Raw genomic sequence first — 22,153 nt, 5'->3', positions numbered from 1 at the left:
TTATGTTGTAAACGCAATCGTTGCAATCGTAGCAATCGTATGTATAAATATGTTTATCAAAACAACAATTCACTTTATACTATACTCGTATATATATATATTTTGGGGCATCATCTTTTTGGAGATTGTACATACAAAAGATACCTAGGTTATTCCGCAATGGATTCAACAATCAATAAAACAATGGGAGAGGGGTAGGAAGGGGGGGGGGGAGAGCGGACCGATACATATGTCATATGTTTGTGTTCGTTTTGTTTGTAGGTAGCATATGTATGTTAAGGTACATTGGATTGTTTCTTAGTGTTTTAGTATACATAGCACACATGTATGGTATGTACAATATATGTATATATATATATATATATATACTATGGTGTATAATTCGCTTTTTTTTTTGTTTTTGTTCATTCATGTTCCTTCTATGCATTCATAACTACGAGTACCGTTCTTTTCAGTGCCAAACAAAAAAAAACAATAAATAATACAATACAGAATAATCGAATAATGCACATTTTGGACATTGATACACCATACATACCCCTCCTCTACAAAATACAAATATAACTAGGTATATATATATATATCTCTCTCTGTCTATCTAACTATTATGTATAATCTGTATAATTTCTGTGTGCTGGGCGCTGGCTAAAGCAAAGATGATTCGTTACATCAATTAACTACATACAAATATATATCTGAACAAATCTCATTCCAACAATAATGCACATCAAGTGTTATGGTATATATACTCTATATAAAAATGCAATCGCTTGAGCACATTCGATGCAAAAAACACACGCAAACATTATCAAAAATCATCTTAAGTACAAATACAAAGCACAACAACAACAACTGCTGGACGTGTGTCCGCCGTGTATATACAACAGAATAAAACGTTAAATCAAGGAATGAACTTATACAAATACATATACATATACCTATACATATATGTATGTATAGTGAGGCAGGCAGGCAGGCAGGCAGGCAGGCACTCAAACAAATGATGTAGCATCCTCATCGCCTCCTCCTGCATGTCGCTGGCGCAGCACCGACGACTCCTGGCTCTTGTTCGGCTGGCTCTGGCTCTGGTTCTGCACAGCTGTCTGGGCCTGCAGCATAGCATGTTGCTTCTCGTACTCAATGATGTGCTCGCGCAGCAGGAAATTCTCGCGCTTAATGCGCTTCAGCAGACGGCCAGAGACATCGGGCACGGCCCAGCGCAGCACACCCTGCAGCATATTGATGATGTTCTAAGGAAAAAAGATTTGGCTACAATCAGAACTATTTTCGCCGAGCAACGAGCAACGAGCAACGAGCGAGCATACCTGATAGATGACTATAAAGGCCAGACGACCCGTCAGTATTTTCCAATAGATCATGGGCCGCTTGTACGGATGATCATCTGTGGGCGCATTCCGAAACTCTGTGTAGCGACACTCCGTCTCGTTCACATACTGACTGCCGCCCAGCAGTGGCTGCACCTGAAAGTCCTTTGTGTTGAAGTACGCCAGCGTAAAGTTCAGATAGCCATTGAGCTCCCGGTCGCCCGATGAGGCTGCGTACACGATTTTCGGTATGAGGTTTGTGCTAAATGCAATTATCATGGCCTAAAACAAGGGTTTACCAAAAAAAAAAAAAGTAAGGCTTAGAAATATCAGTAGATTGACTTTGATGTTTTATTAATACTCACGCTAGAGGCCACGGCTATGCGTGTGACGACGGTCATGATGTTGTACCAGACGCCAATATCACGGGCTCGCATGCCCACGGGCCGTCGCAGGAAGCGCAGCATTTTGATGGCATCCAAACGCACTTCGATCACATTGTTGAGCAGCGCCAGCAGCGGTGCCAGCGGAAAGGCCAGGCTGAATAATGTGATAAAGCCGAATTGCACAACTGCATCAGCATCAGCACCACCACAAAGAGGGAGATAGACAGAGAGAGAGAGAGAGAGAGAGTGCGAGCGAACGAGTTGAGTTATAAAATAATATTTTGGGTATTTTGTTAGGGGAGAGGGGACCTACCCATTTCCAGATACTCCACATAAAGTGAATTATTCTCGGCGGGCAGTAGATTGTAGTCCTCGGTGAACTGATTGTAGGGCACCAGTCGCTGCTCCTTGTGGCTCTTGTACCAGCCATGGCGATAGATCAGCTCCTTGATGGTGCGCATCAGATAGGGTATTAGCATCTCAACAATGGCATTGACAGCCTGCTTGCCGGCCATAATGATCACCAGCTGCATGCAGAGCTCCATGAGACAGCCGCCCGGATTGCATTCCTCCTGACGGAAGCCCAGCACCCGATTATATTTGGCCGGATAGCCAACAAATTTGCCCTTGAGGAAGGCAATGTAGAAGAGCGACGAATAGTAGTTGACAAACTGAAACACATAGTTCTTGATGGTGAGGCTCTCGTCGTATTCCGTTTGGGTGCGACAGTATTCGTAGTTGGTCAGGCGCACGGCCAAATTGGAGTAGACCAGATCCAGCAGCGAGATGACAATCAAATCAATGATGCCCGCCGTCATGGGCAGTATCATTACCTTAAAGGTCATTGAGTTCTCGCTGCCAAGGATGCTGTGCGAGGCACGCTGTGCCATTCGATAGATGATGATGCCCGCAATGGCAATCACTGATATGCAAATCTATGGCACAAACAGCATCCAAATTATCATTAAGGGAGCTCTTTAAGAAGGGACTCGTGGGTCTAGTGTACTCACAAACAACACCATGATGCTGTAGCTGGTAAAGTTGGGCAGGAACTTGATGCTCCAAAAGGGCACATCCGGATCGAGTGTGGTGCCGCCCTGCGTCTTGCCAGCCAGCCGCCGCGAGCGCGATATCTTTGCCAGATACTGTGGTCGCGGATGCTCCACATGGTGCGTGAATCCCGTCAGTCCCCAGCGATGCACCAGACCCGCCGAATATCGCTTCCAGAACTCCAAATATGTCACCGACCAAATGGCCATGGCCAGGGCGAACACCACCGTCATATTGTTGTCTATCAGATAGTTAAACTTGGAAGACGTGCACGTCTCGTTGAGGCGCCAATAGTCACAGCTGCGATCGCACTGCGGACACATGATCGTGCCGCTGTCCTCGCAGATCTCGCGACTGATCGGATCACTGCTCCACGTGACGAAGCCGTAAAGGAAGCACAGCAAGCCAAATACGCTAATGGGTATCAGCATTTGTGTGTAGAATCCCAGCCAGGCAAAGTACAATGCCACCTTGGCACCGAAGTAGTCTTTGATTTGGTCCAGTGGCTGCAGGCTGCACAGAAAAGATAAAACGGGATAAAACATATATGGGAAAAGTAAACGCTACAAATGTGTATCAAATATATGCTAGGAATATTTCAAATTCAAAAGGTTTTGATGCACATGGAATAGCTAGGATTATTACAAGCATTCCAAGTGTTTAAGTGCTAAAAATATACACTAGCACAGGCAGGTCTAAAGTATATAAGAATAAACAGAAGCTAGCCATTGAGCAAGCTAAAGTATAGCCACCTTTAAATACAATTCGAATACAATTATATCCCCAGTTGTGTGTATTTAGAGACTCGCAGAGTTAGCTAAAGTTTGTTTCCTTCGCTGTGTAGATTAGATAAATCCCTTTTAAAGTCTTATAATCGCATTAAAGATCCCTGTAAAATTTTATATCTAGCACTAATTGCTTTAATCTCTTTAAAATACTGATACTAACTAACTCACCTTTCCCTTAATTAATATTTATATTTGCTGTTCAGCTGCTCAGCTCTTTAAATTCGAATTTCCCTTTTTGCTTTTCTAACAGAATTTAGAGCTGGCAAATGTTTGTTTCTCTGGGATTTTCATTGCTGGGTAGCAGTACTCCAAGAAATGACTATTAGCTTGTAGAAGCCCCTGACAAATGGTTTCCAACATATTTAAATAGAGTAAAACCCCCCGCTTTATACGCAATCTCTGCGTCCTATGAGTCTTATGCCTGCAGCGGAAAGGCAGCACAATCTCAAACAATTGCGATATGCACATGCAATGAATCATTGCGCCCAGGCATTTTCCACTTACTTCTTCCACTTGGTGATGCTGGCCCACTCCTTGAGCAGACGATCCCTGTCCGCCTTCTGTTATGCAAAATAGAAAACACATTGAATAAGCATGGAGAATATATGTTTAATGCAAAACTCACATCATGCAGCGTGTAGGCGCACGTATAGATGCCATCCTGAACGAGCTTCTCGATGCCCAGATTGTCGGCTGTTTCCTCGCCCTCGAGAAAATGCTGCCGCTGCAGTATAAAGTTAATGATGGAGTACCGTGTGCTATCATCGAAGAAATTCGGATGCTCAGTGTCGTACAGCTCCAGATATCTGCGCGAGAACTCCAGATGGATGCGCGGTTCGCGTTCCGGAAATAGCTCCGTGTTCAGCTGCACGGAACTGAACAGGCTGCGGCACATGCGGGTGAAACATGTCTTGAATGCGGGCGCCGCCTCGTCAAAGATCTGATCCTGGCCGGGTATCGGCTTCAGTGGCACCTTGATCTTCAGTATTTCCGCATAGCGATAGAGCACCTCGAAGGGCGCATGGATCTTGATGAAGTGCACGCGCTGCACTTTGTTGTGCTCCAGCTGCAGGCCCTCGCGCTGCAGATTCGCCTCGAAAATATCACGCTTGTGTCGATGATCCTCCACCTGATCCTCGCCGTTGTAGGCCAGCACAAAGTCCACGCTACGTTTGCCATCATCAAAGCGTCTGTAGGTCTGTAGAGAGAGCGAGAGCGAGAGAGAGAGAGGGAGAAAACGAAAAAGAGCTTTAGACCATCCCATCCGTATGTATGTGAATCACAGTAGTGAGACGTAGAGACGACAGATCTTAATAAAAAATACATCTGGTTGGTTGTTTGGTTATCTATATGGTGGTTGAACACAACAAAGCGTTTGGGTGCGAATGCCTACACTTCCCCAACCCCACCCCACCCCACCCCCCATCACCGTGCGAGACTCCTGCTGGGACTCCTGGTCGCCCAGCCAGGCCAGAAAGCCACAGCAGACAGGCATTTGTTGGGAGAGACAGAACGAAAGAACAAACGACCGTTGCGGCCGAACAGCGGAATGGATTTGATGCCTCCCTCGCCCACTCTCTCTCTCTCTCTCTTTGCGAGGCGGGAGGCACAGATTGGAGATGTTTGTATATGTATATATTTATTTCAATTTAAATACATATGTATATACAGACATTTTTCTCCGTGCAGCAGCAGCAGCTGTAGCAGTGGCATACATACTACATACATATATATATAATTACAATAAAATACAAAAATATACAAAACAGTTTTTCATTTACCCAAAAGCAAAAAGTCCCTCAAGCACCCTTTTTGTTTTTTGGAAATTAAGAAAGTTTTCGGTGCACCGAAGTATTGGATACCCTTTGCAGATCGTTAGCTATATACATATATAATATACATTGAAAAATTCTTTGATTTATGTAGATTGCTAATCAATTACAATTTAGAGTCTGATTGAAAGGGGTTCGATCTTTTGACAGATCGCAAGAAATATGCAAAAATTACTATATATGCAGGGTAGATTTTTCACATTTAAAAATGCCAAGAAACAATTTTAAATACGGACAAAACGGATGTTGATAATACGCTGCATATCTTTCCTGCTGCTAATACACAAATCTATATTAAAGCTGCACAAATACATACATACATGTATATACCTGCTGTGTGCATAACAAAACATTGAATTAAAGCATAATGCCCTCTCTGCAAAAGGGTATATTCATTCAGAAGCTAATAAAACCAAGGAAGTGTGTGAAAGAAGAGGCGGCTAGAATGCATGTGTGTGAGTGTGTAGCAAAAGAGAACGTTCGAAGAGTGCGAAAGCTTGCGAAAACGGGCGAGAGCACGCGAGTGAGTGGGAGAGTGAGATATGGTGATGATGGGGTGTACGGTACATACATATATGCAAATGTGGATGAGATGGAAACAACAACAATTGCCGCAACAATGGTGAGCGCAAGAGATCGGAGATCGAGAGAGCAAGCGAGCAGGCTGGCAGGTGGATGGATGGATGGTCAGGTGTATGTGATGAGAGCGAATGGAAATGAGTCAGTGCGAAGGATTAAAAAATAGAGGCAGCGAGCAGAGCGGCAAGAGCGAAGCGTTTTTTGTTTTTTTTTTTTTTTTGCGTTTCGTGCGGTAATTCGTTGTGGATCATAATTTGTTTTTTTTTTTTTTTTTGTTGGATCGTATTTGTTATTGTTGTTGTTTACCCTCAATTTCCACTGGGAGTATGTAATTGGCAATTTCTTATCTTTATTAGAAACTGTGCTACTATTTCTTAACAGACGTCTAGAGACCTCATCGTCACCACCTCCAGATCCAGTTCCTCCTGCCGTTCCAGTATGGCCGCCAACACCAATGCCGGTGGGCAAATGATTGCGTCCGTTGTGCAGGGCCAGCATTTGTGCGGCAATCACTGCATCCGTTTGATCGCCACCGCCACCGCCACCACCGTTCAGGTGCTCCAGTGCCGTTGATTGCCGATAGCCGGGCTGCCACGCCAAAGCCGCATGCTCGGCGGCGGCACCCGTGCCCAGCCGCAGGCTATTACGCGTCTCATCGTTGGCCAGATCCACAGCCGAATGATAGATGGTGTTGCGCGATTGTGACAGCGATTTGCGGTGGGCAGCCGCCGCCGCAGCCGCCTCCGAATCCGCCAGCGAAATGGTGTCAAAGTACAGGCTCTCGCGCTCGTCCATCTCCGATTCGGGATAGTCGTAGTCGTGGGTGCGGACTGCAACGAATTGGGCATTTGAGGGATTAATCGGGAATGTTTGGACTAGGCAATAAGGTAGGTTTTAGTACGTGTATTACGAGCAAGTGAATGATGAGATGACATTATGGAACGATAATGATGATGGTGATGATGATGATGATGGATGGACCCATAACCCGAGCTACACCAATTTGGGCACCATAGTCGATTAATCCGACTGAAGGTAATCCCTTAGTACAAAGCATTTTTTTAATTCTGATTTTAAATGAATTCCTGCCGCATTTTCTCTGCTTTTTATTTTCTTTTTAAGCTTTAGAATCGGAATATAACCAAGTAAATTGTTGGCTTTTATTTAAATAAATAATTTTAAAAAATAGGAGAGGGAGATGTCTTTAAAAACACAGAACTCTAGTTTACATATAAAATATGCTCTGGTTCGTAAAAGTATGTAAAAGCCAAGAGAATTCAAGAGAATTTATGGAAATGCATTGGTCTATAAAGGAGTTCCCCCTGTCTGTACTATATGCATGAAAATTAAAACAATTTATATAGCATACAAATTGGTTAAAGCTAACAAAATTATAATTAAAGTTCCCTAAATACAATAAAAAGTGTTATTAAATATTATTATTATTTAATTCGATTTGTTACGCGTCTTGTAGCAGCGCCCCTCGGTTGGTTATTGCATTTCTGACTGGTATCTGCTTTTAATAAGCTTTTACCCAAACAACAACAACAACAACAAAATCATCTACATTCTTCAACTCCCCCTCTTTTGTTACTTTTATCAATAAATAAATTCTGTATTCAAATTAAAGAGGCCACATCGGTATTGGTATAAATTATCAAGCCTTTCCCACATATTAATTACTGATAAGTTTCGCTTAGTGCTTCGATAGTGCCCTGACATAAAGTGCAGATAATGTGTGGGGAAGAGGATGATGATGGCATACGATTCCGTTCTGCCTGCTAATTCGGTGGCAAAACTTATCAGGGAGCCACAGCCACAGCTGTTGCTGCTGCTGCTTGGCTTTGCAGTCAATTATATAATTGATGCTCCCGTTTACGATATGGCTGGATAGATGATGGTGTTTGAATGGTTGGTTAAGGGGTGGATGTGAGTTTGATGATCCGTTTCCGGCGTACACAGAATATACACAGAATGAGAACCAAAATCGAAACCCAATACAAAAAGGTGTGTGTGCTCGTTCAACAAAAAGTACGTTCAACAAAAAGAATAGTACGTTCCAAATACAATTACATATAATACAAATACAATAAAAGAGAAGACAAAAGACACAGATCGGTTGGGGTGTGGTGGGGTGGGGTTGAGCGCAATGATCGAGTGATAATGGAATTTGTTTGATCATTTTTCATTTTAATTTATTTCTATTTGTATTTATTTACCCGCCGAATACATGGTGAATGGCAGAGAGGAGGTAGAGAAAGTAGCGTGGAGAATGGCAGTTTATTTTGTTTTTTTTTGGTTTTGCTTTGTGTGTTGTTTGATTAGATCCTTTTTTTTTTGGCTTCGAGGGCTTCGGGCTTCCTCTCCTCTCTCTGGTTATCGACTCCTGGCGAGGATCCACGTCGTTTCCACACACGAACGGGGGGCGGCTGCGCAGAGGCGCCTACACCCGGGCATAACGGTATTACACGACGACGACTGAGAGAGTAGCGCAGGCGGATAAAAAGAGAGACCACACACAGGTGACGCAGAAGAAATGTGAGCCACTCAAACAAAATTAAAACCAAAAAAAAAAAACAGCAACAGAAAATCGCACGCACACAAAAGTCGCCGCTGCCGCAAAAAAAAAAAAAGAAACACAGAAGAAATGATGTCAGAGGGGGGGTTACGAAAAATATTAGAAGGCCCCCAATAAAATGCGTACGCTCGCTCGCGTTGTTTGCCGATTACTGAAAAAACCAAATACGAAACAAAATACGCTCGTAGCAGAAAACATTTAGCTCTGCTCCGGGGGGTTAACCAAACTCAGTAGCCAGACAGCCAGCCAGCCAGCCAGCCAGCCAGCCAGACCCAGCAGCGCGCCCCAGAACTAGAACTAGAAACAGCACCAAAAAAAAAAAACACCAAACACCAAACACACACGCAAAATACAGACATTAGTATATAAAGCAACAAGAACAATCAACTGATTGCCCAAATAGAGGCAGGCAGGCGTGCAGCCAGATGTGACGTTGCACAGTGCTCGGGGAATGATACGGCAAATGGGTTGCCAACGCTAATGAGGGTATCAGAAATTTGTAGAAAAAGAGGTTTAAGTGGGCAGATATCTGAGCAGATTCAAAGGATATATCATCCGTATTTGCCAGTTTCTAAATCAGGTGTAAATCTCCCTTAAAACTGATGAAGGACTGCTCTCAATTCAAGCAGTTCTTCACTGCTATCAATTCAAGCAGTTCTTCACTGCTATCAATTCAAGCAGTTCTTTAGAAGGGAATACAGAACTAAAGATGATGTAGCTTCCAGTAATCCCCTACTGGAGATTCTTTTGTTGCATATTAATGATCAATCAATCGATCTTCATGTGGATGTCTAACAGTTTCGTCTATAGTTTCATGTTCCGTTTTATTACAACACTAGTTCCATAAATTATGCCTAATAAATGGATTTCTCTCAATAGAAAATCCATAAATTATAGTTTTTTCTTTACAAAATTCGAAGCTGTGCTGCTACGAGAGCACTGTGTGTGTGGGCGTCCAGCTAATATGCTCAGTCGTGATAGGGTTACCGCCACAGATACGACTGGCAGAGAAATCATTGACCTTGACGGAATATCAAAAATTCGGTGGGAATACTGGGACCTGGGACTGGGACTGACTCCAAAATGTGGTTCTGTTTAAGCTACCCAGACGAATGGAGAGGCCGGCCGCATGAACCAGAACGAGTTGTTGGGGTGAAAAATCAGCATAAAACACGGGAGGGGGAACGGCAAAGGTCAAGTTGAAGCGTAAAGTGCAAAAAGAATTTTTGTATTTATCTTTAGCTTGTCTAACAATTTGAAACCTGTTTCACACTCTCTGCCAGACAGCAGACAGACAGACACACGCACAGAGAGAGAGAAATAGAGAGTGAGAGAGAGATGGAGAGAGTCGAGCAGATGTTAAGCCGGAAAATAGTCCAAGACACGCAAATGGAGGCGGTGGCCGCCAAAAGACATTCAAGAAGGAATTCTTCATTGGGAAGCTATTAAAGACAATGGAGGCTACGCTACACTGCCAGCTAGCGAATGGGTGCGCTCGAGTGGTGATGATGCACCACCGCCACATCTTCTTCTAGGCATGAGCGCGTCTCTATATTTAGCAGATTGCATACAGAAATGGTCTCTGGTGTGTGGGCTTGTGGGGGAGGACGAGGACTGCAACTTGGTTAGAAACAATGCGTTATTAGTGCGTTAGCAGGCTTGTGGATTGGTACTAGCAGTCTAACCGCCTGGGGACTCACCTTGGTCAACTCAACCGATTTCTGGTTGTGTGCGGCGGATACAATGCGGTCTTAGTAATTACGATTTACGGCCGCTAGCAGCCAGGTCCCATGTCCACCTGCTGCGACTGTTGCTGCTGCTGCTGCTGCTACTGTTTCCCGCCCCCGCACTTTCACACTCACTAATAATAAAGGTGCAAATATATATTTTAGATCACGGGCAGCAGCTTTTGTTTTGTTAATTTGCACAGTGTGACTGACTTCAGAAATATACTGAAATATACCAGCTCATTTTCAAAATATACAGCAAATACCGTGCCGCTGTAAAATTAACAATCTATCGATAACAATCTATCAGTAAAGTAAACAATAGTACATTTCGCTCATCTCAAACCACTTGACACCACGTAGTAGTTTTGTTTTGTTTGGATTTTGATCTAAATTGAGAATATATAAAGAACTAAGAGCATCCTGCGTGATAGCAGGGCAGCAACATGGTCTACATCGATCGCAGTGAGTGCCAATAACCGTCCTGCCCCAAGGACCCCAGAGATCTGACGTTGTTTATGTTTGTAGATGGTCGCGTCTGGGAGAAGCGTCCTTGGGACTGGCAGCGAATAGTAGAAATATTTTTTAGAATGTGGTTCATCATCAAGCAATTGTAAGTCTAGTATGTGTCCATGGGCTGGTAATAAGCCAAGTTTCTTGAAGATTTCAGACGTTCCTCGGCCCCTTCAGCGGCAGCACAAACAATGATAACCGACGTAATGGTGGCAGCAACGGCTGGGGAGGTGGTGGTGGTGGAGGAGGTGGCGGCGGTGGTGGCGGCGGAGGCGGAGGAGGTGGTGGCAGCGGAGGAGGATTAAGGCCGAACCGACGAATTGGCCGCATTCAGAGTTCCATGTCCTGTGATACTCCTGCTGGTTGTTCCTCCTGTGGTTAAATCATATTTAAATATGGCCAGAATCATTAGAAATCAATTAAAATAGTTTTAATAATTTCTTGCTCGAACATTAACTAATATTTTCTCAGTTTAGTTTAAAAATGTTCATAAGCGAAACCAGTTTTTACCACACAAAGACTAAATTTTTTAAGCTTTTACATATGAAATATGCTTTAGATCGTGTGAAGGAGAAATTTATGCTCCCTTAAATTTCGGAGTTTATATTTTCTTTTATTCATTATAACTCCTTAAGGAAATAAAAAAGTAAATAATATATTATCAAGCCTTTCCACATATTAACTACTGATATGTTTCGCTGAGTACGATTCCGTTCTGCCATACGCTAATTCGGTAGCGCAGAGAACCGTAATGGATTTTAAAAACAATTAAACAAATATTTTTTAATATTTGCCAATATATTAAATATTTTAAATATTAAATTTATTCGGTTTTCGATAAATTTATAATTGTAACTATCGCACCTGTTAGTGCAGTCGATAATCGATAGTACATTTCGCTCATCTCTAACCACTTGACACCACGTCGTGTTATTGTTTTGATTATTGTCCAAATTTTTGAATATAATATAAAGAACTAGGAGCATCCTGCATGTTCGCAGGGCCGCAGCATGGTGTACATCGACCGCAGTAAGTGCAAATAACCATCCCGCCCTGTGGACCCTGGAATTCTTACGTTGCATATGTTCGCAGATGGTCGCGTCTGGGAGAAGCGTCCTTGGGACTGGCAGCGGATAGTGGAACTATTTGTGGGAATCTGGTTCATCATCACGCAATTGTAAGTCTAGTGTGTGTCCATGGGCTAGTAATAAGCCAAGTTTCTTGCAGTTTCCAGACGTTGATAGCCCCCCTCAGTGGCAGCACCAACAGCGATAACCGACGTGGAGGTGGAAACGGTTGGGGTGGTAACGGCTGGGGTGGTGGCGGCGGAGGAGGAGGAGGAGGTGGTGGCGGCGGTGGTGGCGGAGGAGGATTAAGGCCGAACCGACGAATTGGCCGCATTCAGAACTCCATGTCATGCAATACCCCTGCTGGAGGAGGCGGGTGAGGATAGTAGCGGCATCCAGCTCCAAATAACGGACGGATGTCGCGCATATCCCAAGATGAGTCAGATCAAGCAGCACCTAACATGACTCCGATAGCAGGTTCATATCTCGCCCAATGTGGCGCTTATGACGCAGCATTCTTCAACTCAAAATTTGAGCGGATTGCTTGCGGATGCGATTGAACAACTGATATCGGGGTCGCTGTGAAGTTTGGCCATCATACATTGACCCATAAACTAGATCGATTTTAGCCATAATATGTTCAATACTAATCTGATCCCAAGAACACTATTTTTTCTGGTTCTGGCTTTATTATATTTACTCAAGAAATTCTCAAATACAAACACAAATAAATGTTTCAATTTTGCAAGAAACGGCTGTTTTTGATCATTGAAAGTTCAAAGAAATTCAAGTCGGCGTTGGACTTTAATGGAAGGTAAATGCGGCACAGCGACACAGTAATAGATATTATTTTCACACAAGATTTCGCTTTTCCCGTGCAGTAAAAATGCGGAAATTTCATCTCCGCTGGGCTACAATCCCAGTGCACTGGTGAATCAAACCGAAGTGGTTCGCGATCAGCGTTTGGTTATAAAGAAATCATGGGATCTGGCTCTGGGGCCGCTGAAGAATGTAAGTGCCGTGCCGACTGTTCGTGTACAGGCTGCAGACCGAACCTAATAACCTTTGGATCCATTGCAGATACCCATGAACCTCTTCATCATGTACATGTCCGGCAATTCTATATCGATTTTCCCCATTATGATGGTCGGCATGATGCTGGTGCGTCCCATCAAGGCAATGTTCACAACCCAAGTAAGCTCGAAAATGGCCGAAGGCGTCCAGGGCACGGGTCAACGCATAGTCTACTTCCTCGGCAACCTGGCCAACGTAGCTCTGGCCCTCTACAAATGCCATAGCATGGGCCTGTTGCCCACACACGCCTCTGACTGGCTGGCCTTTGTCCAGCCGCAAACACGCTTGGAATATTATGGAGGCGGAATATCCTTTGTTTAGTTTTCTGGCGCTTAGCAACACTGCACACAGCTGCACTCGGACCCAACAGCTGTTCCATCGAAGAAGAAGAAGAGCAACAGCGGTAACAGATGCGGCGCCTGGTACGAAATTGGAATAACAAATTGTTACTTAATGCAAGTACTGGACAGGGACAATGTCTCACCGCCAGGTGTGCGAGTGTCCAGCCGGCTAAGGCAGAGGCCGTTGAGCCAGATAACAATGGATTCGGCTCCAAGTACTGCATGGGCCTGGTAGAGTAAGTGGAAATTACGAGGCCAGCCGAGAATTATATGATAAAACTATATTTTCCCTAGGAAATATGACTATGAAAACTATTTGAGCACCTTGCTGCTGCCGCGGGAGCTGCGACGAGCCGCCTTTGCGCTGCGTGCCTTCAACGTGGAGGTCTCTCGGTCAGTCAGCGGACACGTGAGTAGTGACTGCCATTGCTTGGGTAAACCAAACGTTTCTAAGGGATCTGCACTCTACCCAACTCCCCACAGCAAATAGAGCCTCAAATTGCGAAGCTGCGTCTCAAGTTCTGGTACGACTCCATAGACAAATGCTTTGAGCTGGACTCACAGCAGTCGTATGTGAAGGATCAGCCAGTTCTGCGGGAATTGAAGCATGCCGTGGGTGCCCGCAAGCTAAACAAGATATATCTGCGTCGTCTGGTCACAGCGCGCGAGCGTCCACCCAATCAGGCGTTCGAATCACTGCGGGAACTCGAGGAATACGCCGAGCAGACGTTCTCCTCGCTGTTGCATCTCCTGGTGCAGGTGAGCGGCACCAAAGACCTGCAAGTGGACCACGCAGCCTCCCATTTGGGCAAGGCTCAGGGCATAGCGACACTGTTGAGGGCCATACCACATGCGGGACGTCAGCAGGCGGTCTGTGTGCCCCTCGAAGTGCTGGTGCGGCACGGGGTTAGCCAGGAGCGCATATTGCGCAGCAAGAGCGATGACAAGGGTGTCGAGGAGTGCATCTTCGAGGTGGCTAGTGCGGCCAACACGCATCTGAAACTGGCCCGACAGCTGCACGATCAAGTTTCGCGTCCGGTGCGCAAGATCTTTCTGTGCGCCGTGGCCACCGAAGGTTACCTGGAGCGACTACGACGCGCTAATTTCCTGTGAGTTTTTGCTCGGTTTTCTTGCTCCTCCTCAGCTCACATTCATTTTCAGGCTTACCCACAAAAGCTGCGTGGGACGAGACACCATGCTGCCGCTCCGCCTCTTCTGGAAGTCCCTGTTAAATCGGTACTGAGGAGCATCCCTCAGCTTCAGTCAGGAGTTAGTTTTAGTTTCAAATAAGCCTAAAGCCAAATCGTTAAACTATTAAATTGGAAGCTAATTAAATTTGCAAGGAGAATGTAGTTCAAGTACACAGAAATGGTTAATAATAAATTTGTTAAATTACAAAATGGATAATGGATCAATTTTGAGAGTTAAATTATAAAAAACTGCAAGCAATTTAGCAATTCTCTTGAATTCTGCTGTGGGCGCCATCTGTTGAGACGATAACAATATCGATTAGAGATCGCAAAGGATCAATAGTTCAGTTGGTTGTAGTTAGTTGCTTTCCGCTTTTTAAAGCGGGTCGATGGAAAAAAAGATTTTAGATTTTATAATTGTTTGATTTGATTTGTGTATTAAGAGAATCCCAATCCCATGAACAAAAACGGAGCAGTGTGAACCAGAGGACGACGCACAACAAGAAATAGCACCGTTTTGGCCAGGCCCGCGCCGCGTAAATTATAAACTATAAAATGCATATTTTTTGGCCAAGTAAATAAGAGAACACCCGCCCCAGCCTCTGCGCGCTTCTGTTAGTTACATACGCCTTTCCCCCTTGCAGAATTACCGTCTAGCGTTGATTCCTTTTGTATGTAACGGCACTTTGTGGTGCTGCGTCTTTTGCACACAACTAACGCAACGGAACGTGATAGAAGGTGAGGAGGAGACAGACAGACAAAAACGAAAACGAAAACAGTGCGTGTGCATGTTTGTGTGTGTGTGGCATTTGCAGTGCACTTGAAATCTAACGGTACTCGGTACACTGGCGGGCGTAAAAAAGTGACGGCCAATAAAAATCAGAAGAAGTTGTATTTTCCTCCAATAAATTGAACAAATCTGAAATGAAATTAATTATAATAAAAAAGCAATTATAAAACACACAAAAAAAATTAAAAAAAAAAAACAAAAACCAAAAAATATTTAACATATTTATCCACCAAATACAAAAAAAAAAAAACTACAAAAAAGCAAGGAAAAAAATATTAAAATATATTTATTTAAAAAATCAAGAAAAAACCAAACTATTTTACACTTAACTTTAAAAAAGAAAAAAAACATACATAGTCCTTAAGCCAACACACAAAGAAATTGAAAGCAGTTCGTGCTGGGATCCTATTTTAATTCCCATAAAATAAAGCACGAAACGAAACGAGACCCCAACTGCTTCCAGCCCCGAAAACGAAAACACAAGGGCAGCCCCTCATGTTTGCCACCCAAAGAGACGATATGAAGATCTTTGTCGCCGCAGAAGTTGGTGTCGACGCTGCCACAGGCACTGGAGGAGGGGCCAACAGCAACGCTGGAGTGCTGCCCGTGCAGCAGCAGCGGGAATTTAGGCCCAGAATGACGGCCGTATCATCGCCGGGCAACAATCTGAAGTACAACAGTAAATACAGCAGCAAGACGTCGAATATGCTGAGGCAGGTGACGAGCTACCACAACAGCATCACCAGCAGCATCAATGGCCTCAACGAGGCCGCCAACAACACTAAAAGCCAACAGCAGCAACAGCCACAGATGCTCTATACGAATCACAGTCACTCGTTGGCCAGAAAAAAATACTTTGGTAGCAACAGCAATCTACAGCAACAGCAACAGCAACAGCAGCAGCAGCAGCAATCCTCGTACTACCAGCAACAGCAGCAGCAAAATCTTAACAACAATAATTTGTTAATGAAAAATCAAAATTTAATACAGCATCAAATGTCCGACTGCAAGCTAAGCGATGGCAATAATAATAATGCTCATAATAATAGCCAGAAAACAACAAGCAAATGGCTGAATAACAACAAGAAACGCAGCTCACCATCCACATCCATAGAATCGACATCGTCGTATTATCGCAGCAGTCCCGATTCCTCAACGGAGGCCTCAACCACAAACACAGCAGCAGCCACAAGCTTGTGCAGCAATAGCTCCAGCAACAGTCCCATTGAGGATGCAGAGACCGGCGAAACAGAGCGAGTGAAGCAGCAGCCGGCAGCAGCGGCAAGTGGAGAGAGCCTGAAGGCAGCCAGACCGCCGCGACAGCAGCCATTGAGCTTCTGGAAGACAAACTATCCACAGCAGCCCACCAATCAAATGAAGAATGTGAGTTATACTTACACCCCTAGCCTTAATTAATTAATATTCATTCCCTTTCTAAAGCAGCAGGTGGGAATGACTGTGGCCAGCCAGAAGGAGGCATTGGCTGTGGAGCAGCAACAGCAGGCAGCAGGCACTGTCCTACGAACAGAGACGCAACTCTGGTGGTGGCTATCAGCAGCATCAGCAAAACTATTATCAATATTATTATCCACAGCCCAAGCAGCTGACAATAGCATCGTTTCTGCAAAAGGAACTGCTGCCGGAGGCTCACAACAGCAGCAACAGCAACAGTAGCGACAAAAACAGCAGCAGCAGCAGCAACAGCTTTGGCAGGCATCTACCAACAGGAGGAGGAGCAGGAGCAGGAGCAGGTGCAGGTGGCAGTGGCTACCAACAGCAGCGCTATAGAAATGCACAATATGTCTATCAGCATTATCAGCAGCAGCAACAGCAGCAGCAGCAGGCACAGGCGCAGCAGCATGCCCAACAGCAGCAGCAGCAGACGCAGCAGCAGCAGCAGCATGGCATCAGCACCCACTTTCGGCGTAAGCACAGCGACAATCATGGCAACAACAGCAACAAGAAGATGCACTACAGCCCCGAAAGCATCATTGGGCCACAAAAGTCCATTGAGATATTGCCCAGCAGCAATTTTAGTGCAATGCATCGACGCATACAGAGCGGAAATGGTGGAAAGACTGGCTACTATCAGCACCATTACCATGCGGTGATCGAGGGTGGTGGGGCGGCAGCCACGCCTACCAGCTCCGAGCATCAGAATCTGTACAATCTCACCTACGTAAATGTGGATGTGGATGCCTGCAGCGAGGGAGCGACCGAAGCAGCAGCTAGCACAGCTGCTGGCGTGGCGGCCACAAAAACTGTTGTCGCACCGGCCGCTGGGAAACTGTCGCTGCTGTCGAAGCCCAGCATCACCCTAACAACGGCCACGTCGCCGCCTGTGCTGGGCACCAGCGTACCAGTGGCCATGCCCGTGGCCGGGAATATGTTTGTGCCACCGCCACCGCTGCCGCTGGCGCTGATCTCACCGGTGGCCAACAGTGGCCACAGTCATTCGCCGGGCACGACGCCCGCCAATATGATAAGCTGCGCGCAGCTGGACGAGGCCATTACAGCGGCGGCTGCCAGCGGAACGGGCACGGGCACGGGCACGGGCGCGGGCGAGCAGCAGCCGGCAGCAAGCCACAGCCCCAACAATTATGCTTCAGGTGTGCCATTCCTCATGCAGCAGCCGCCTGCGCCGCCGCACAGCCTCAAGGGACCACAGCAGCCACAGCAGCAGCTCTTCTTTCACTTTGGCGAGGCGTATGCCCAGCCAGCGCCTCCGCCGCCAGCGCCTGCTGGCGTGTGGCCACATCCAAGCTCCCCCTGCTATCCACCCACAGTGTCGCCACACAGCGTGCCTGGCAATCGCTCCGTTTCGCCCGCTCTGTCCTCCAACTCCTCCTCCCACGGCAGTGAGTCCCACTGGAGTGGCAACAGCAACACACGCAGCAACAACAGTCGGTGAGTCGGGTCTCAAAAGGGGGTGGGGGGTCTCTAAAAGCCTTCATTTAAGTGTCTCAAATATAATTAATAAGTGAAATTTGAATTTCAAGTTGTGGAACAACTGACCGAAGGGGAATACCGTGATTTAATGAAAGCCCTGAGACAACATTACTTGACTTGATGTGGAAATGTAGCATAATTAATGTAAAATATCACCTGTCGATAATCTTCCGAAAATGTTAATTTAATTTCCCAAGCAAGGACTTCTATTCCTGCTTTAAAGAAACTTCCAAAGCCAGCAGCAAATGGCAGTTGTTCGGATCAAAGGAAGCCTCTAGACTGGAACGAAAAACGACAAAATACAAATGGGAAATGCGGCGAAATCCTTTTTGTCCCAGAGAGAGTAGGCTTGGACACAGGTCATTGCCAGTTGTCGTCACACAAACCAAACCCGTAGCTCATATTTCTTTATTCGTTCGACTCGACTCGGGAACGTTATAGCAAAACTAGCATAATTCGAAATACTAGTACATTTTTTTCACTTCACTTCACTTCCATTCACTTAACAAAACAAAACCTATTTCGTGTCGGTGGATTAGATTTAAATTGTGTTTAATGTTTAGATTGGCAGGTCCGGCGCTATCCCCGTCGAACGGTGGAGGTGCAGCCGTACACCATACACATATGCATGGCCATCCGCACGGTTTGGCTGCCGCCGCAGCCGCAGCCGCCGCCGCCTATGGGCCACTGCCGCATCGTGGAACAACATCGCCCATAGCCAATAGTCTGCCCTGGTATGAGGTTATACTGCCGCCAGATCGTTATCTGACCCAAGCGCGCAACATGGAGCTGACCGTGCAGCCAGATAAATTGATTTGCCTCTCCAAATACGACAAGTTGTCGCTGCAGATATGGAACCGCTTCCGTGGTGCCCAGCAGACCACAAATAAATTCAAGATCAAGATGCGCCTTTGGCGCTTCCTATTGCTCTGGATGAATGTGAGTATAAAACACTCGCGAACACTCTCGAAAGTGATCTGATCTGATCTGATCTGCTCTCCCTCTTGCATTTTGCAGCCCATGTTCTCCAAGTATCGCATATGGCTGGTGGGCTCGACCATCACTGGCTTTGGAACTGACACATCCGATATTGATATGTGCCTGGTTGGCGGGCCACCGCATCTGCACACACATCAGCTGCAGCATTATCAGCACCACCAACACCAACACCAACACCAGCACCAGCATCAGCATCAGCTGCAGCAGCTGCACCAGCAGCATTATCAACATTCACACAACATGCAGAATGAGAAGCGTGCCGAGGCACTGATAGTGTTGACTCTATTTCAGTCAGTGCTCAAGGAGACAGGTAAGAAAGGTAAAGGGGCAGAGAGTCGCCCACAGCAGCAGTCTCTAAGCGCAGTCTCTCTCTCTCTGTGTCTCTCTCCTTTGCAGGTGTCTTTCGCGATTTCAATTTGATTGAAGCGCGCGTTCCAATTTTGCGCTTCAAGGACATCATCAATGCGATTGAAGTGGATTTGAATTTCAATAATTGTGTGGGCATCATGAACACCTATTTGCTGCAACTCTATGCACAGCGTAAGACAACACCCAAGAATAATCTACCCAACAAAATGATACAACTAAACGCTCTTCTGCCTGTTTGATTGATCCTTTAGTTGATTGGCGCACACGCCCTTTGGTGGTTGTGGTGAAGCTATGGGCCCAATATCATGACATTAATGATGCCAAACGCATGACCATATCCAGCTATTCGCTGGTACTGATGGTCCTACACTATCTACAGCATGGCTGCACACCGCACGTGCTGCCATGCCTGCACACACTCTATCCAGAAAAGTTTCAGCTCGGGCAGCAGGATTGCTTCGATTTGAATCTGATTGAAAACATTGACGCGTATCCCACACAAAATCAACAGACGCTCGGTGAGCTCTTTCTTGGTTTCTTCAAGTACTACAGCCACTTTGAGTGAGTAAATGAATGGAGGAGCATCATCATCATCGAGCTATATGTATTTAATTGCTTTTAGTTTTCGTAACCATGCCATTTCGGTGCGCACGGGCGGTATACTGCCAGTGAGTGCCTGTCGCCTGGCCAAGAGCTACAAGAACGATGCCTATCAGTGGAAGGAGCTTAATATCGAGGAGCCATTCGATCTGTCCAACACGGCACGTTCTGTCTACGATTTTGCCACCTTTGAGCGTGTCAAGGCCACCTTTGTGGCCTCAGCCCGTGCGCTGGAGCCAACGCTGGATATCGGCTCAGTGTTTAGTCCCATTTTTTCGGGTAATCAGTTTGGAAACCAGCCACAGTATAGCCACGGCCACAGCCACAGCCACGGCCAGTCACGCGGCGGCGGCGGCGGCGGAGGAGGAGGAGGAGCTGCTCCTGCTGCTGTCAACAACAACAAGAACAAGAATATGTCGCCGGCATCTGGGTGGGAATATAATCGTAATGTGATACGTCCAGTGATTGTTGCCAATGTTATGCAGAATGGCATTTTAAAACGTTATATTATCAAGTGATTTATGTGATTTGTATCCAAGTAATAATAATAGAATGAACCCATAGAATGTACTAGGAGGAGGGGGCTATAGGGGGTTGTAGGAATGGATAGCTCCACCCAGTAGCCAATCAAACGAATTTTTAAACGTGTGACATACTAGTTTATACGACTAAGAAATAAGTGCAATAATGGAAAGCATTACTTGGGAATTACTTAAGTTTTCTTTCGAGATTCCACTCAGGAAACTCAGGAAAGGGAGGCATTTTAGATCACAGAAAGCACTGAGGCATAACGTACATGGGGTACCCATTTTAGAGCACCTAAGGTACAGAGTAAATCATTTAAGACCAAACAAAAGTGCACAGGCAATCGCTTTAGACCCATTTAAATGTGAGAATATTTGATAAAAGCAATAATAACAGAGTTCCTTTTAGCTTGGGAGATTTATAGCCTTTAGATTTAAATTCCAAAAGGCTACGTAGTCTTTCGACTGAACACAAAGTGCATTAGATGCAAACGCAAAACCATATTTGTATCCAAAAATAAGCCAATGAAACGTGCAATACAAATTGTATTATTATAAACTAAAGAAGAGGTATATATATTATATATATACCAAAGGCACAACTTGTGTCAGGGGCTATAAAGTCTAGCTTTTTTATGTTTTGTTTCGTATGTTTTGTATGTATTGTTGCGTCTTGTAATTAGAGATACCAAAGCACTTTTTTAAATCTCATAAATCTCATCTTTTTGCAGATAAAAACAAACGAAACTAAACACTTAAAACACAACACACTCCATGATTGGGAAAACAACCAACAAGCAAACAAAACAAAAAACAAATACCAAAACTAATGTATTTCAAACAATCTTGTAAATTAATATTCAAAGATTACCACGAGACAAGATGAAAACCACCCACAAGCACACGCAAAGCGATCTGAAAGAACTATTTATGCGCCGCTGTGTGGTGCGCCCGTCCTGTGTGTGTTTTCTTTGAATTTTAATCGCTTCTATTTCGTTAAATGTTATTTACTATTCCTCCTCCCCTCTTCATTATTTATACAAAAATGTTTACATAAATTAATTTCAATTCCAATTATTGTGAACATTCCACGCGGAGCCCGAACAGAACTCCGCTCCATGTGGCATGGCTATCTCACTTTTTTTTTTTTTTTAGTTCAATAATGTCATCCGAAAACTGTATGCCCAACGCAAGTTCTGTTCCAATCCAAATATACACAAAAACACCCACACCCAAAAAAAGTAAGCCAACAAATGTAAAGTTTTAACGAGTTTTGATCGATAGATGGGCTGGCATTACAGAGAGAGAGAGGGAGTGACACCTATGCAGCCTTTGATTACACTGGGCACTGGGTAACTATTTAGCCATCGATCGACCCACAGTCCAGAGGAAAACCCCGATGCGCAGGGTCCGCAGATTTTGTTGTCTTTCCCTTTTTTTGGCATCAAAACTGCCATCAATTGATGAGATCA

The 22,153-nt window shown here is 45.1% G+C and overlaps 6 protein-coding genes across 8 annotated transcripts; 5 read left to right on the top strand and 1 right to left on the bottom strand.

Annotated features, from left to right (window-relative positions):
• Window positions 1-28: 28 nt before the first annotated feature.
• On the bottom strand, window positions 29-10,472 carry LOC111065011 (anoctamin-6). 3 transcript variants are annotated; one of them, XM_022352940.2, is made up of 9 exons: window positions 10,239-10,472; window positions 6,267-6,790; window positions 4,175-4,747; window positions 4,054-4,109; window positions 2,722-3,274; window positions 2,025-2,646; window positions 1,691-1,896; window positions 1,326-1,607; window positions 29-1,250 (listed from the first exon to the last, which is right to left on the bottom strand). In XM_022352940.2, the coding sequence occupies exons 2-9, from the start codon at window positions 6,753-6,755 to the stop codon at window positions 993-995; spliced, it is 3,039 nt and encodes a 1,012-aa protein (XP_022208632.2). In that variant the 5' UTR covers window positions 6,756-6,790; window positions 10,239-10,472; the 3' UTR covers window positions 29-992. The 3 variants fall into 3 exon arrangements, with proteins under 3 accessions (XP_022208632.2, XP_041451448.1, XP_022208633.2); XM_041595514.1 differs by lacking the exon at window positions 10,239-10,472 and adding an exon at window positions 8,180-8,438; XM_022352941.2 differs by lacking the exon at window positions 10,239-10,472 and adding an exon at window positions 8,180-8,438 and having other exon boundaries at window positions 6,354-6,790.
• Window positions 10,473-10,578: 106 nt separating this feature from the next.
• LOC111065145 (glycine-rich selenoprotein-like) lies at window positions 10,579-11,438 on the top strand. Its single transcript, XM_022353149.2, has 3 exons — window positions 10,579-10,730; window positions 10,794-10,878; window positions 10,929-11,438. Exons 1-3 carry the CDS (start codon window positions 10,712-10,714, stop codon window positions 11,158-11,160), a joined length of 336 nt encoding a protein of 111 aa, XP_022208841.1. The 5' UTR covers window positions 10,579-10,711; the 3' UTR covers window positions 11,161-11,438.
• Window positions 11,439-11,664: 226 nt separating this feature from the next.
• On the top strand, window positions 11,665-12,593 carry LOC111065147 (glycine-rich selenoprotein). The gene is made up of 3 exons (XM_022353150.2): window positions 11,665-11,807; window positions 11,871-11,955; window positions 12,006-12,593. The coding sequence occupies exons 1-3, from the start codon at window positions 11,789-11,791 to the stop codon at window positions 12,223-12,225; spliced, it is 324 nt and encodes a 107-aa protein (XP_022208842.2). The 5' UTR covers window positions 11,665-11,788; the 3' UTR covers window positions 12,226-12,593.
• Window positions 12,577-13,240, top strand: LOC111065148 (ER membrane protein complex subunit 4-like). Its single transcript, XM_022353151.2, has 3 exons — window positions 12,577-12,659; window positions 12,727-12,856; window positions 12,926-13,240. Exons 1-3 carry the CDS (start codon window positions 12,577-12,579, stop codon window positions 13,238-13,240), a joined length of 528 nt encoding a protein of 175 aa, XP_022208843.2.
• A 26-nt stretch (window positions 13,241-13,266) lies between these two features.
• Window positions 13,267-14,648, top strand: LOC111065144 (NADH dehydrogenase (ubiquinone) complex I, assembly factor 6 homolog). The gene is made up of 4 exons (XM_041595441.1): window positions 13,267-13,496; window positions 13,555-13,669; window positions 13,744-14,369; window positions 14,422-14,648. Exons 1-4 carry the CDS (start codon window positions 13,330-13,332, stop codon window positions 14,501-14,503), a joined length of 990 nt encoding a protein of 329 aa, XP_041451375.1. The 5' UTR covers window positions 13,267-13,329; the 3' UTR covers window positions 14,504-14,648.
• An 873-nt stretch (window positions 14,649-15,521) lies between these two features.
• Window positions 15,522-21,929, top strand: LOC111064941 (poly(A) RNA polymerase gld-2 homolog B). Its single transcript, XM_022352814.2, is given in 9 exon segments — window positions 15,522-16,623; window positions 16,681-16,743; window positions 16,745-18,147; window positions 18,753-19,128; window positions 19,207-19,507; window positions 19,585-19,728; window positions 19,809-20,118; window positions 20,180-20,587; window positions 21,413-21,929. Coding segments are annotated over 9 exon segments (3,897 nt in total). The 5' UTR covers window positions 15,522-15,735; the 3' UTR covers window positions 21,417-21,929.
• Window positions 21,930-22,153: the final 224 nt, after the last annotated feature.

The sequence above is a fragment of the Drosophila obscura genome, unplaced genomic scaffold, assembly GCF_018151105.1.
Source record: "Drosophila obscura isolate BZ-5 IFL unplaced genomic scaffold, ASM1815110v1 contig_73, whole genome shotgun sequence".
NCBI classification, from domain to species: Eukaryota; Metazoa; Arthropoda; class Insecta; order Diptera; family Drosophilidae; genus Drosophila; species Drosophila obscura.
This window is presented reverse-complemented; position numbering and strand designations above follow the sequence as displayed.